The sequence below is a fragment of the Liolophura sinensis genome, chromosome 9 (genome assembly GCF_032854445.1).
Source record: "Liolophura sinensis isolate JHLJ2023 chromosome 9, CUHK_Ljap_v2, whole genome shotgun sequence".
Taxonomy (NCBI): Eukaryota; Metazoa; Mollusca; class Polyplacophora; order Chitonida; family Chitonidae; genus Liolophura; species Liolophura sinensis.
In genome coordinates, this window is record NC_088303.1 from 3,188,561 (window position 1) to 3,204,249 (window position 15,689).

General features: G+C 42.0%; 1 protein-coding gene across 1 annotated transcript in view; it reads right to left on the reverse strand.

Annotated features, from left to right (window-relative positions):
* The window catches only part of LOC135475952 (maestro heat-like repeat-containing protein family member 1), a 41,508-nt gene that overhangs the window by 2,108 nt on the left and 23,711 nt on the right, over positions 1–15,689 (reverse strand). Inside the window, exons 23-37 of the mRNA XM_064755928.1 lie at positions 14,131–14,210; positions 13,592–13,829; positions 13,001–13,111; positions 10,407–10,542; positions 9,966–10,078; positions 9,622–9,774; positions 9,031–9,185; positions 8,041–8,200; positions 6,715–6,852; positions 4,151–4,233; positions 3,495–3,632; positions 2,534–2,648; positions 1,712–1,858; positions 1,042–1,230; positions 612–767 (exon numbers count right to left, since the gene is read on the reverse strand). Coding sequence (XP_064611998.1) covers positions 612–767; positions 1,042–1,230; positions 1,712–1,858; positions 2,534–2,648; positions 3,495–3,632; positions 4,151–4,233; positions 6,715–6,852; positions 8,041–8,200; positions 9,031–9,185; positions 9,622–9,774; positions 9,966–10,078; positions 10,407–10,542; positions 13,001–13,111; positions 13,592–13,829; positions 14,131–14,210 — 2,112 coding nt within the window. The remainder of the gene's footprint in view (positions 1–611; positions 768–1,041; positions 1,231–1,711; positions 1,859–2,533; positions 2,649–3,494; positions 3,633–4,150; positions 4,234–6,714; positions 6,853–8,040; positions 8,201–9,030; positions 9,186–9,621; positions 9,775–9,965; positions 10,079–10,406; positions 10,543–13,000; positions 13,112–13,591; positions 13,830–14,130; positions 14,211–15,689) is intronic.

Here is a 15,689-nt window from a genome sequence, read left to right on the forward strand (position 1 = left end):
TAAGCAGAAAGTTACAGTACATTTAATCTAGTGTTTTACTTCATAAATAACATCAGTATCACATGTATGTTCATGACTGTTCAAGCAGTTGAATGTAACAAATTTCCAGAAAAAAATGAAGTAAGACAATAAATGTAAAACAGTAAGTGTGTTGTAATACCTTTCCAATAGTAACATGATGTAGTTTGCCAATTCATTAGCTTGGGGAGTTTCAAGTTCAAACTCTTTTGTTGTTGAAGGTAAAAACAGCTGTCCTGTATCATGTGACTTATCAAAAATGTTGGGCAACCTTTGTTGACATTAATTTACCAATCACTTGTCTCACTGTGTAGCAGAGGCCCAAATAACATCTTTTTGCTTTGGAAACTTACAAACCTTCAAGCCTTAAATTTTCTCCATTGTTTACCTACTCTTTGAGAACTTTTTGTGAAATTTTTTTCAGATGCCTATGTTATAGTAAATGTTATCCCGCAATAGTTGCTTAACATTTGTGACAGGTCACATGATAAAGTAGGATTTTTTTTACCTTTAGCAATAAAAGGGTTCAAACGTGAAACACCCCTATTGTGGAAGGTCTTTATGTATATCATGTTATGTCATTGTTTTCTTACCTTTCTGACCTCTGGCTCTGGGTCATTAAGATGAAGAAGGAGGCTGACTAGATTGCTATGGATTTGTTCTAAGAATGGAGCTTTGGATGGGCCATCTCCAAATCTCGAGAGGTTACCAAAAAGGATAACGGCTTGGGCCCTTACTGAAGGCTTGTCCTAAGAAACACATGATACATGTTTTAGTTTTAAAATGTGACAAGTTTCAAGCTTAATATTTCTGGTATTTTCAGACATTTCAAGTTTAATGCTACAAGTCAACAAAACCATCCACTCCTTAAGCGACTGAGCCAGATATGGCTTCTGTGAGAACATGTTTTCCTTAATTTACACCCGCATACTTTTCAAAGAGTCCTACTTATTAATTAAACTGAATGGTCATCACTTGTAAAAACTATTTCATGTAGTTCTGAAAATGCAAGTGCACATGTACCTTTTCAAAGCATGGTCTTATTCTGAGAGCAACATTGATCAGTATAGCTCTGATGTGGCTCTCATCAATCTCTGACAGAACCTTGGACAGCCCGCTCATTGCCTCCAGCGTGATGTCATCGTCTGGGTCCTCCTTATCATCCATACCAGCCATCATGGCAGACAAAACTGTTGTGGAATACTTTTGAACCTTCAACATACACAGCTCATAAAATCTCAGTTGTGATCATATCTTAATGTTCTAAATCATTTTAGATGAAGGTGTACAGATGTGATGAACAATTATTTTTAATGTGGATTTCTCAAATCACAGAAGCGAATTTTTTTTGTGTAATCAATCATTATTACAACAGATTATATTGAAGGTCACTAAACTGTGACATGAAGCCAACAGCTTGTTCACCCAAAGGTTACACTAACTTTTGGAAGTGTCAACACATTCTGCATGTCTCAAGCATCTGTAAGTGTTAAACCATTTGACAGGGCTTCCAGAGATCAGAAACTTGGCGATTTGTCGTCCGGTTGACAGAGGTTAATTGGTCAATGCACAATGACTAAAACCTCTGGAAATCCAAGTGTCTCAGCCAACAAACATCGAGCAAAAGGTGAAAAACTAATGAAATAATAGTGTACATATATATATATATATATATATATATATATAGACTTGCCTCTTTGGAACTAATACTGGACACATTGCCTAGACCTCGGATGCAAAGTTTGCGAACTTGTTGTGAGGAATCCACCAACCTCCCAAGAAGACTGTTCATCACCAGTTCTATCAACGTGCTGTCTCCTGCACATTTCTGATTTATCATCTGGTGAAAAAATACAGGGTAACCACGAGGAGAATTTCCAACACATCCAGAATTCCAACACATCCAGAATAGATATCATGTATATCTACATGTGTACTTACCCTAGCTGAAGGCAGGTGCATGTAACTCATTTAACAATACCGGTAGCTATAACACCCATTCACACCAAATTTTATCCACTATTTTTTCACATTCTATATTGACAATACTTAACACAATGTGTTCTTAGTGCTCATGGCACAAACTTTAGGAGACAAGTGGTCTTCATAAATTTCAGTCTGCTCCAATGACCACTCGAGTGTCATTGTGTCACGGACCAACAAACAATGAGGGATGGAAATTTTCAAATTCCCTGTCAAAGGCCAGAATTGACATATTAAAAAGCCTCGTACCTGTTCAACTTCTAGGAGACAATATTAAATTTATTTATTTATTTATTTGATTGGTGTTTTACGCCATACTCAAGAATATTTCACTTATGCGACGGTGGCCAGCATTATGGTGGGAGGAAACCAGAGAGGAAGTCAGCAAGAGCTGGACATGAACTCACCGCAACCGCATTGCTGACAGGCTCCTGAGTCATAACGCTGTGCTACTGCGCTAACCAACTGAACCACGGAGGCCCCATCATATTAAATATAACAGACATTTAATGAGAGCAAGCCACAAGCATACCTCAGAGAAGAAAGCTGCTACAACAGCTCTCTGCGGCTCATAGAGACTGGACAAGGCTGAGGTGAGAGAGGCGATGATTTGGGGCACCTGCTCTGGATGGTGAGTGGCTATGGCTCTGAGAGAGGGTGGAAAAAATGAAGTCAGTGTGATATACATGCAGGTACACTGTAAGCAACAATTCTCAAGAGTTTGACAAGCACTGACTAGTAATTCTACATTTTATGTTCACAAATTTGTGTGTGTTGACAGGCTCTTGGTAAATCAAGTATTTGGAATATGTAGTATTTACCGATACCTTACTCAAGAATTTTGTGCTTTATATTCACCAACATTATAGTTTTATGAGTGGAAGAAACTGGGCAGTTCCCACAGAAAACAGCAGCAAATTTCAAGCTGTAGTAATGCTGGATTTCATGAGAGGAGCTTTTCGGCGTCTAAAAAGGTTGTTGGCACAGCTGCCTATTTTGCAATTATGAAGTCCAGCATTATTATGCTCATTTTATGAGTGCCCTGGTATATCACAAGCAGAAAAGTCAAGAGCTATGACATCACTGAAAAATTTTCACACTACAAAGATATGATCAAAAATTGAGGCCAACTTTTAGTTATTTTTGATTGGACTGAACTGCAATCACTAACGATCGCATGTTACTTTGGAGGCAAACAAACCCTAATACATGACAACGAGATGTCTGTATATGAACATCCTCATGTAGAAAAGTTATATTTTTCCTATTATCTCCCCTAAGAAGGTTATGTTTCAACAGCGTTTACTTTTGTGCAGAAACTTCACAGAAAAAGTTATGCACAGAAATTTTGATAAATCAGATGATATTTGTGTACATCTTGGCCTTGGATCATGCATCAATCCATTAAAGTTTGGCACGGATCCAAATCCAGATCTTGAGAGCCTTCCATTTTTTTTTTTTACTTATTTATTTTTGAGTCGTCTAATACATACCTGGCTAAGATAGACATAGCTTCTGCATATCTGTCTTCGTCTTCAAACATTTGCCACACAGATTCCTTATCCAGCAGCTCTATCATATCTGTGCTCTGTGCCCGGACAAGGAGGGCCCGAAATGATACGACCGCCAGGCTACAATCAGAACACACAAGCAAAATGTAGTACAATGTTGCACAGAACACAAAGTAAACACTACGGAATGGAACTGCGTCTTTTTGGATTAAATACCATGCGCCAAAACAGATACAGATGTAAATCATATACTTGAAAGATTGTGTTCACACCATACTCAAGAATTTTTCACTTTTATGATGGTGGACAGCGTCACAGAAAGACTGTTATGAAGGGGAGAAACAGAACTAGCTGGAGTTAGCCGCTAGTCTTTGGCAAATTACCGATTTCCCACAGGAGCTGACAGATGACCTTTCCCACATGATGCTGATGACCTGCACAGCAAGCTCAATGTATACGCATACAAGAGGACAAGTGACATTACCTAATGTCACCAAGTAAACGTTCCAACAAGGGTAAAGGCTGTGATACGCTTTATACTGCCACTGAGGCCCAGCGAGAGGTATGGGCTGATTGTGATTTGAGAGATTAGGCCTGCTGCCTTAATAAAAGATAAATCTGTACAATGCTCTTCTCACCTGCATGGGGTTGTTTTCTTGCTCTCTCTGACAATGTTGGCAGATTTCTTATCTTTTGTATTCACTTCCTCCTTTTTATCCAGCTGTCAAACAAAAGTTTGTTTTTAATGCTTCAAATATACCTATTTCATTTCATTTATAGAGGTCTCAGACGGGTCAACAAAACAAATCAAACGATGGATTTGTACAATAACATCGGAATGTTCTCACAACATGCTTCCTCACTTTCTTTGTGGGGGTGGAATGAGGAAAAGGGAGTCAGGAGGATTGTCTTACCACTGCTGTATCATTAAAACTCAATTTACTGCATTTGCCCATGAAATTTGCATGAAATAATGCAATTTTAGAGGTAAATATGGTAATAAAGTATTACTTTTGGTGCTGGAGCATTTTTACAGAAGAACATCACCCTATCTTTCCAAGAAACCTTTAAAGTATCGCTCAAGGGCGATGACTGGCTGAATTTGTGGTTGGTTAGAACTTGCCATTATAAAATAAGTTTATGTCATTCTTTGTTATTGTTGCAACTCACTGTAAACCATGTCATACGATGTAGAGAGGACGACAGACAAGAAACGCAGACGATAATCATTGTATGTGACAAGTTCTGTAGAAAGCAATGATTCCAAGAACTAAATTCACTCACGGTAAACTCGAAAGACCAGTTTGAAAAATGGTGGAAATTGGTGAAATGACATGGGTTGACTATTAAAGCGACATTCTTAGTTACAAAATGCCTCAAAAACAGAACTGGCTAGAACATTCATTCACTAGCCTACGTTGTGCACTGCTGCACGTTTTTTCTTATACATCATAATTTATCAAACAACTATTAATTTTCACGTTTGAGTTGATCAAGATATAAACCCTGTGTTGTGGCCGAAAAAATATACAGAATGGTTTATTTTTAACACCTCAGCATTGACCGTCATCATGAACCAAATAACTCAGTGGGCAGCCAAGAAGATTTCTCATCATCACATCAGTGTTTAGTGTCCCATGTTTACACCCGTCTGTCTGACAAAAGGAGAACAGCTTTCTATTGCCTCCAGTCCCACGCCTTATCCTACAGGGGAGCAGAGATGTGTACACCCTGAGGTGGATGACATGGTGAGCTACACCTGTACTCCTTTAGGCGGCTACACCCTGACCTGGCTGGGATGGTGAACCACACCTGTACTCCTTTAGGCAGCTACACCCTGGCCTGGTCGACATGGTAAACCACACCTGTACTCCTTTAGGCGGCAACACCCTGAGCTGGCCGACATGGTGAGCCACACTTGTACTCCTTCAGGCGGCTACACCCTGAGCTGGCTGACATGGTGAGCCACACCTGTACTCCTTTAGGCAGCTACACCCTGGGCTGGTGGACATGGTGAGCCACGCCTGTACTCCTTTAGGTGGCTACACCCTGACCTGGCTGACATACCTGTACTCCTTTAGGCGGCTAAACCCTGACCTGGCTGACATGGTGAGCCACACCTGTACTCCTTTAGGCGGCTACACCCTGACCTGGCCGGCATGGTGAACCACACCTGTACTCCTTTAGGCTGCTACACCCTGACTTGGCTGACATGGTGAACCACACCTGTACTCCTTTAGGTGGCTACACCATGACCTGGCTGACATGGTGAGCCACACCTGTACTCCTTTAGCCAGCTACACCCTGGGCTGGCCGACATGGTGAGCCACAACTGTACTCCTTTGCTACACCCTGACCTGGCTGACATGGTGAACCATACCTGTACTCCTTTAGGTGGCTACACACTGACCTGGCTGACATACCTGTACTCCTTTAGGCGGCTACACCCTGACCTGGCTGACATGGTGAACCACACCTGTTCTCCTTTAGGCGGCTACACCCTGACCTGGCTGACATGGTGAATCATACCAGTACTCCTTTAGGCGGCTACACCCTGACCTGGCTGACATGGTGAGCCACACCTGTACTCCTTTAGCCAGCTACACCCTGGGCTGGCCAACATGGTGAGCCACAACTGTACTCCTTTGCTACACCCTGACCTTGCTGACATGGTGAACCATGCCTGTACTCCTTTAGGTGGCTACACCCTGACCTGGCTGACATACCTGTACTCCTTTAGGCAGCCACACCCTGAGCTGGCCGACATGGTGAGCCACACCTGTACTCCTTTAGGCAGCTACACCCTGAGCTGGCTGACATGGTGAGCCACACCTGTACGCCTTTAGGCGGCTACACCTTGGCCTGGCTGACATGGTGAACCATACCTGTACTCCTTTAGGCGGCTACACCCTGGGCTGGCCGACATGGTGGGCCACACCTGTACTCCTTTAGGCGGCTACACCTGAGCTGGCCGACATGGTGAACCACACCTGTACTCCTTTAGGCGGCTACACCCTGACCTGGCCGACATGGTGAACCATACCTGTACGCCTTTAGGCGGCTACACCCTGACCTGGCCGGCATGGTGAGCCACACCTGTACTCCTTTAGGCGGCTACACCCTGAGCTGGCCGACATGGTGAACCACACCTGTACTCCTTTAGGCGGCTACACCCTGACCTGGCTGACATGGTGAACCATACCTGTACGCCTTTAGGCGGCTTCACGTTGATCATGGAACCGATCCGTAGGATGAGAGCAGCAAACAGACGATGAAAGTTTTTCATCACAACCTCCTCGGTTTCTTCACAATTAAAGATTTCAGTCAAAGCAGATGTGGCCTGTAGGAAGACAAGCAGAAAATATCACAAACTCCATTTTAGCTTCATGCTTTTGGATCTTATTAGAGAAACACAGACAGTTTTCTTCATTGCAACAACAGAGTGACATACCTGTGCAAATGGCATTGACACTTTAAAGCACAAAATGGTTTTATGTTCAATGTCTATCTTTTAACATGGCAGGATTCCCACTAAGGAAGCTACTGGCAGAATATCAGTATTTTTACAATATATGACACCTAGACTCATCACTTCCGAAGAGTAATTCTATTTAAGGCTGGCAGCTTGATCCTTTTGTGTCATTTAAGCATGCGCAATGGGACAATATTTTGTTACATTAATGCTGTAGCTCAAAATATGTTTATATATAAGTACTGTTAACAAATAGCCACACAACGTCCGAACATGTTTTGACACTTAATAAATTACCGCACTGATGCTTACACACTGCTTTCATTTTTATATAATGAACTAATATGCTTTTCACCTCAGTGCTTCCCTGAAACCATTCCAGAAAATTTTTAGCAGAGGGAGTTTGATGTTTCACTGGCAGAATCTGAGGGAGCCACCATGCTTTACACACTAGATAAACTTATTGACTCACATCGCAAACAAGTTACCTGCAAATGGGTTTGAACTCACAGCCACACTGAGATGAAATCACCCAGGTGAGGTGGAAGATTTTATTGTGTGCTAGACTCATAAAAACGAAATGATTTTTTTTTTTTTTTTTTTGATTGGTGTTTTACGCCGTACTCAAGAATATTTCACTTATACGACGGCGGCCAGCATTATGGTGGGTGGAAACCGGGCACAGCCCGGGGGAAACCCACGACCATGTGCAGGTTGCTGGCAGACCTTCTCACGTACAGCCGGAGAGGAAGCCAGCATGAGCTGGACTTGAACTCACATCGACCGCATTGGTGAGAGACTCCTGGGTCATTACGCTGCGCTAGCGCTTTAACCGACTGAGCCACGGAGGCCCCCAAAACGAAATGAAGTACCGTATGCATACTGTATAGCCTAGACTTGGGGGCACTTAACTCAGATAAACAGTCTGCAATGTATTCACGAATATGATTTAAGAGAAGGTACGAGGAAGTGCATCAAGATATAAAAAGTATTTGTATGAGATAATAAACCAGATTCAGGAGTAATGAGCTGACAGGAAGCGCATGGTTTGCTCACAGCGAGTGGGAGAGGCATGGCAGTTCGCTGAGGTCTTTCTTTGTCTCCAGGCTTCTCCTCATACGGCAAACTCCGCTGTAACAGCTCCAGAATATGTTCAATCATTCTTGACACCAGCACTGGGTCCTGAGACAGGATCTTCCAAATCTCCACTACGTTACTGAGGGGCAGAACAAGAAAGTACCCTCAGTAAACACACAAAACACTCTAGCTATTCTTGTAGACTGAGACCATCATCATAAATATGTTTGCTGAGTGTAGCACCACTCCCCCCCATCCCCCCCCCCCCCAAAAAAAGTCAAAAAGTAAAAACCACTTTATAATGTTTAGGTTTTGGTACTGGAAGTTGAAATTTGGACACATTTGTTGTATGGCCTTAAGTGAGAAATGGCATTGCGGAACCCGAAACATATTCTTAAGTTGTTATTGTTATTGCCAAAAACCACGAAATTTTCTTTTACACATGTGTTTCTGTAAAAGCTTTATATTTTTCAGTAGCCTGCAATAAAAAAAAATTTTACATCCAACCTACCGTATTATATTCTGTACAGCAAAATGAAAAGGCCATAATATAACAATGGATTCAGAGAAACCACAATCTTAATCCCATATCTTTGAACCCTTGCAATATTATAAAAGCAGTGTAAGTTTGAATTGCATATAGAAAGGATAAAGTTTTCCTGAAAAACAATGCCAAACCATCACTCAAAAAATGGTTATCTTCATTTTTCAACCTTTTTAACCGCTTTGGAAACCAATACTTTGAAACATTGTGAGAGAGTTATGGAATGCAGGGAAATGATTCAACTAGTTTTATGAAGCTTCCATCTTTAGTGACATTTTCATATCATTTCATAAATCATTTTCATAATAACTGTAATCATAAACTCCACTGAAAAAGGTGCTTTAGTGGTCAAAAAGGTTGAAGATTAACAGTAAAGAGAAAATTACCACAAGCTATATTTGAGCCAATGAAATGACAGAGCTTACTCATCAAAAGGAAGAGGGAAGGTGAGTAGGGAGGTGAGTACAGGTATCAGGTGATGACTGGACATGGTTCTGATAGACCTCAGGGTGCCAGTACGTGTCTGCTGAACTTCTATCACACTCAGCTTCTGGTGCAACGACAACAGTATAGAGGAGACCTAAAACACAGAGAGAACAGGCAAACCGGGATAATGTCTGTAAGGACATTTATTACTGAGGTCAACGTACTACTTGTTGTTGTTTTTCTCCTTTGGCTAACTGAAAAAACAAGTGATATCAAATATATGAGTAACTGACATAGAATTTTGCCAAAAAAATGCTTTTTTGGAGGCAAATATTAAATGACCAATGACCTTCCCAAGTTGCTGATGAACTTCTCGAATGTGATGTACTCACACCTAATTTTAGTGGAAGACAACTGGTTTCCAATGAATGGAAAACTGCACAAACAGATGCACCAAGGCTCCATGAAAAAAGAGAACCCCAGGAGATTGTGCCAGCTGTTGGGAGTCGCACATTTCATGTGGGTCGTGTCCTACTTTCTCATGAGAGAAGAATTACTGGCACACACACACAGACAAACAAGAGGCTCACCTCCTTGACAACCTCTGTTCCTCTGGCCTTAAGGATTCCATTCAGCACAACGCAGGCCCCTGAGGAACTATGGGACTGAGGGTCGATCAGGCCCTCAAACAAACCCTCGAGAAACACCTGTAACTGGTCCGCTGGCAACTTCTTAGACACCACCTGCAAAATATCAAATGGAAATTGACTAATTACATGCCAAGAAATACGGCCAACACTCTTTACCGTCAATTCCAGAAAGAATGCATGAAATAAGAAATCATAAAGAAATTAAAAAAAAATATTTTCCTTCTGATGTGTTCTCTAAGTTCGTCAGATAGAATTAGGGTAATTAATGATGTGATGTTAAAGACCTTTGCCAAATCGTTGACCACCCCAAACAGGACGTTGGGGTCTGTTTTCTTCAGCCGCTCCTTCAGTGTGGGTAAGGCCTCCACCATCTGGTCTTTCTCATCTGGTAGACTGCCTGAATCACACAACAAATACTATGCTTTAGCTACAATTTCACTTCAAATGATTCGGAGAATTCTACTGCTCTCGAGTGTTGTGAAGTTTGCTTGGAAGGTGGTATATTCCATTGGAAAAGCAGAAACATTATTTAAGACCTTAATTTTCTTCTATAAATGCACTTTCTTGTGGTGAATTTTTGGGGCAAATCCAGTATTTATTAATCACAAACTTACCAACAAAATATCGTCGTCATATGACTGAAAAATTGTTGAGTACGACGTTAAACCCCAAGCACTCACCAACAAAATATGTGATAGAACATCAATTTCAGGTATATGCTATACCTTCATATCTGAGGTGGATTCTGAGGACATTCTGTACACAGTCAATGGCCAGCTGTCTAACAGTAACGCAAGGGTCAGTACAACGAGGAATGAGGCGAGCCAAGATGCGACCAAGGTTGTCAAACTTCACAGCATCCTGAAACATTTAGAGTAGACCCAACATTTCATGGAGGAAGAATTCATAATGCTATACTAACATGATATAAACAAATATATTATAAAGTGATGACATCTTTGTTTATTGAAGGTAGCTTGGTCAATTTACAATGAAACTGTTTTTACCCAAGGCCTTCACAGAGAGAGAACAATATATTAGAAATATGTACTTCAGAGTCCAATCAAAAAATACATCAATATATATATAAAACAAGATAAAGTATCAAATCACTGAGCAAATTTATTTGCAGAAAAAGTTGTACTGGAAGTTCCTTACAGATAACTCAGCAGCTAGCCAGCCAATCAGTGGTCTGCCAGTGGTAAAACCTGTGGAAGTTTTTACTCATACCATGGTGGCCAGCATATTGTGCATGGAGGAACTCAGAGTGCCTGGAGTAAACCACCAACCTTTGGCAAGGTGTACCTAACTTGCCCATGTCAGACAGACTATGTGTCATACCAGTGAAAGGCAAGTGGTTTTCAGCAAATCTGAAGTAAGACAACACAAGAAAACGCCGTCAACCACTAAGTGCCCCAAAGTCCCAAAGAACAATGGAGGCAGGAGAGTCTAAGCAAGTGGTTTTCAGCAAATCTGAAGTAAGACAACACAAGAAAGCACCGTCAACCACTAAGTGCCCCAAAGCCCCCAAGAACAATGGAGGCAGGAGAGTCTTAGCAAGTGGTTTTCAGCAAATCTGGAGTAAGACAACACAAGAAAGCGCCGTCAACCACTAAGTGCCCCAAAGTCCCAAAGAACAATAGAGGCAGGAGAGTCTTAGCAAGTGGTTTTCAGCAAATCTGGAGTAAGACAACACAAGAAAGCACCGTCAATGACTAACTGCCCCCAAGTCCCCAAGAACAATGGAGGCAGGAGAGTCTAAGCAAGTGGTTTTCAGCAAATCTGAAGTTAAACAACACAAGAAAGCACTGTCAATGACTAACTGCCCCCAAGTCCCCAAAAACAATGGAGGCAGCAGAGTAAGCAAGTGGTTTTCAGCAAATCTGAAGTAAGACAACACAAGAAAGCACCATCAATGACTAGCTGCCCCCAAGTCCCCAAAAACAATGGAGGCAGGAGAGTCTAAGCAAGTGGTTTTCAGCAAATCTGAAGTAAAACAACACAAGAAAGCACCGTCAATGACTAACTGCTCCCAAGTCCCCAAAAACAATGGAGGCAGGAGAGTAAGCAAGTGGTTTTCAGCAAATCTGAAGTAAGACAACACAAGAAAGCACCGTCAATGACTAACTGCCCGCAAGTCCCCAAGAACAATGGAGGCAGGGGAGTCTTAGCAAGTGGTTTTCAGCAAATCTGAAGTAAGACAACACAAGAAAGCACAGTCAATGACTAACTGCCCCCCAAGTCCTCAAGAACAATTTAGGCAGAAGAGTCTAAGCAAGTGGTTTTCAGCAAATCTGAAGTAAGACAACACAAGAAAGCACCGTCAATGACTAACTGCCCCAAAGCCCCCAAGAACAATGGAGGCAGGAGAGTCTTAGCAAGTGGTTTTCAGCAAATCTGACGTAAGACAACACAAGAAAGCACCGTCAACCACTATGTGCCCTTAAGTTCCCAAGAACAATGGAGGCAGGAGAGTCTTAGCAAGTGGTTTTCTGCAAATCTGATGTAAGACAACACAAGAAAGCACCGTCAACCTCTAAGTGCCCCCAAGCACTCAAGAGGCAGTAGAGTCTTAGCAAGTGGTTTCCAGCCAGCTTCATGTATGACAACACCAGAAAGCAACACTGGCCACTTATTGTCAAGTACAATGGAAGCATGGGATCTAGGAAATGTTCTGCTTGAGAATGATACAGAGTGAATGTGGAACACTGAAAAGTTCTTTGCAGTGCACCATGTTCCCACAGCAGAAGCCAAGCAGTGGAATGCTACCTGTGTGTCAGAAGTGGGCTAGCAGCAAGCCAGTGGCATAACCCACTGAGTACCTTTAGACTGGCTGGCAATACCATTATTTACCAAATCCTTTATTCCTGAACGCTTTTCGCACTAGAAAATGAGTACATGTTCAACTTTTGTAACATTTTGCAATGGCAACAAAGTTAACAAGTGTTATATTTAAGTCAATATTGTTGAAAAAAATTAAAAATATGACTTCAATCACCATTCCTCACTACATGCATGTTCCAGAAATAAATTAAAATGGTTTCAATTAATTAACAAATTATTAAGCAGAGCATATACGTATAATGCATGAGTATTTGGAGTCAATCACAAAAAGCGTCTTCAGTCAGTCAAACAAAGCATCTTCAGTCAATCACACAAAATCATACAAAGCATCTTCAGTCAATCACACAAAGCATCTTCAGTCAATCACACAAAGCATCTTCAGTCAATCACACAAAGCATCTTCAGTCAATCACACAAAGCATCTTCAGTGAATAAGTGCTTTGTAGACTCAACCTCAGTATGAGTCCTGACTCACCCCAATCCCTTGGGTCATGTTTTCCAGGTAAAAATCTGTAATCATCAAACAGGTGTTCAGTGCTCTTTCTCTCTCATGCTCATGTAATGACAGGATCCACGGAACCAATTGCTGCAATAGACCAGGATGAGGCACATTTTTCACTTGTAGTTTTATATTCACATTCTTTCTGGTTTTGAAAATTGAGCTAGGGAAAGGGTGTAACAGGAAAATCGGAGAAACAAATTGGAGGAAAAAGTTGCAAGATAAGTTCTTTATCTTGTCATGTGTAATAAAGACTAATGGTGCCATCATTTCTTTATTTACTTGGTTATTGTTTATGCAGAAGTTGCTCAGGATAAACTAATGACCTTTGGCAGATTATTAGCTAACTTGTGCAGATGTAAAGTACAAATATGCACACCATCTTGGTGGAAGACAAGTAGTCTTGAATAAACACTAGACTGTGACAATAGCTACAAAAGTGCTGCTGACACCAAAGATCCATAAGCAGTAAGAGCAAGAGTAACTGGTGGATATAGTATTTTGACTGGCAGTTATCGTCATTATTTTGACTGACAGTGGTGATAAGTCAATTAGTCCTTCACCTACCTTGTAAATGCTGTCCATTCCGCCAGGAGACACATTCTTAATTAGAAGTTCCTTGATTAAGTCATGAAGTGCCTCCATTGTGGCATTCATCAAAACCTCTGCGTCCAGCATATCTTTATATGCCTCCTCTTTGTTTTTCTTGGCACTAACCCCATCTGGTGGCAGCGGGAACACACAATCCAAAGCTGTTTTCACCAATTCAAAAATTTCAGCTTCAGGAAGACAAGGTTCCAGTTTACTGCACGTGTCAAGGAAATCAGCCATTTGTCGTATTATGAACAAATAAACAGGTAACATCTTAACAGCTTTTGCCTTTTTCTAATTTCCATGAATAAAATATGGAATAAATCACATTCACAAGATCTTGTGGCTCTCAGAAGGTGAACACCACTTATTCCAAATATTCAGCTCATTGCTTTCAACAAGTCTTAATGTTTTAATCATGTTTTAAACAAAATCCTGTTCTAACATTTCATTTATTTGCGAACACTAATTCATATCTCAATTTGACTTTATCTCTCCTTCCAAGGTTAGGATACACAAGTTCAGCACAGGCATTCATTGCCAGAGCCCGAGTCTCATTGTTAATGCTGGACGTGCTCTCCCCTCTCATATAGCTCTGAAAATAAAAACAAAACGATCAAGTGTGTCAGATCACCTCTTTTGGTGAAGGTGTACTGTGTCTGCAGGGGGCTGGGGTGTAAGGCCTTAGCTATCAACTCTTGTCTCACCTGTAGATGGGTAAGGAGATCACCTCTCTTGGTGAAGGTGTACTGTGTCTGTAGGTGGCTGAGGTGTAAGGCCTTAGCTATCAATTCTTGTCTCACATGTAGATGGGTAAGGAGATCACCTCTCTTGGTGAAGGTGTACTGTGTCTGTAGGTGGCTGAGGTGTAAGGCCTTAGCTATCAACTCTTGCCTCACCTGTAGATGGGTAAGGAGATCACCTCTCTTGGTGAAGGTGTACTGTGTCTGTAGGTGGCTGAGGTGTAAGGCCTTAGCTATCAATTCTTTTCTCACCTGTAGATGGGTAAGGAGATCACCTCTCTTGGTGAAGGTGTACTGTGTCTGCAGGGGGCTGGGGTGTAAGGCCTTAGCTATCAATTCTTGTCTCACCTGTAGATGGGTAAGGAGATCACCTCTCTTGGTGAAGGTGTACTGTGTCCGCAGGTGGCTGAGGTGTAAGGCCTTAGCTATCAATTCTTGTCTCACCTGTAGATGGGTAAGGAGATCACCTCTCTTGGTGAAGGTGTACTGTGTCTGTAGGTGGCTGAGGTGTAAGGCCTTAGCTATCAATTCTTGTCTCACCTGTAGATGGGTAAGGAGATCACCTCTCTTGGTGAAGGTGTACTGTGTCTGCAGGGGGCTGGGGTGTAAGGCCTTAGCTATCAATTCTTGTCTCACCTGTAGATGGGTAAGGAGATCACCTCTCTTGGTGAAGGTGTACTGTGTCTGCAGGAGGCTGGGGTGTAAGGTTTTAGCTATCAACTCTTGTCTCACCTGTAGATGGGTAAGGAGATCACCTCTCTTGGTGAAGGTGTACTGTGTCTGTAGGTGGCTGAGGTGTAAGGCCTTAGCTATCAATTCTTGTCTCACCTGTAGATGGGTAAGGAGATCACCTCTATTGGTGAAGGTGTACTGTGGCTGAGGTGTAAGGCCTTAGCTATCAATTCTTGTCTCACCTGTAGATGGGTAAGGAGATCACCTCTCTTGGTGAAGGTGTACTGTGTCTGCAGGAGGCTGGGGTGTAAGGTCTTAGCTATCAATTCTTGTCTCACCTGTAGATGGGTAAGGAGATCACCTCTATTGGTGAAGGTGTACTGTGGCTGAGGTGTAAGGCCTTAGCTATCAATTCTTGTCTCACCTGTAGATGGGTAAGGAGATCACCTCTCTTGGTGAAGGTGTACTGTGTCTGCAGGGGGCTGGGGTGTAAGGCCTTAGCTATCAATTCTTGTCTCACATGTAGATGGGTAAGGAGATCACCTCTCTTGGTGAAGGTGTACTGTGTCTGCAGGGGGCTGAGGTGTAAGGCCTTAGCTATCAATTCTTGTCTCACCTGTAGATGGGTAAGGAGATCACCTCTCTTGGTGAAGGTGTAC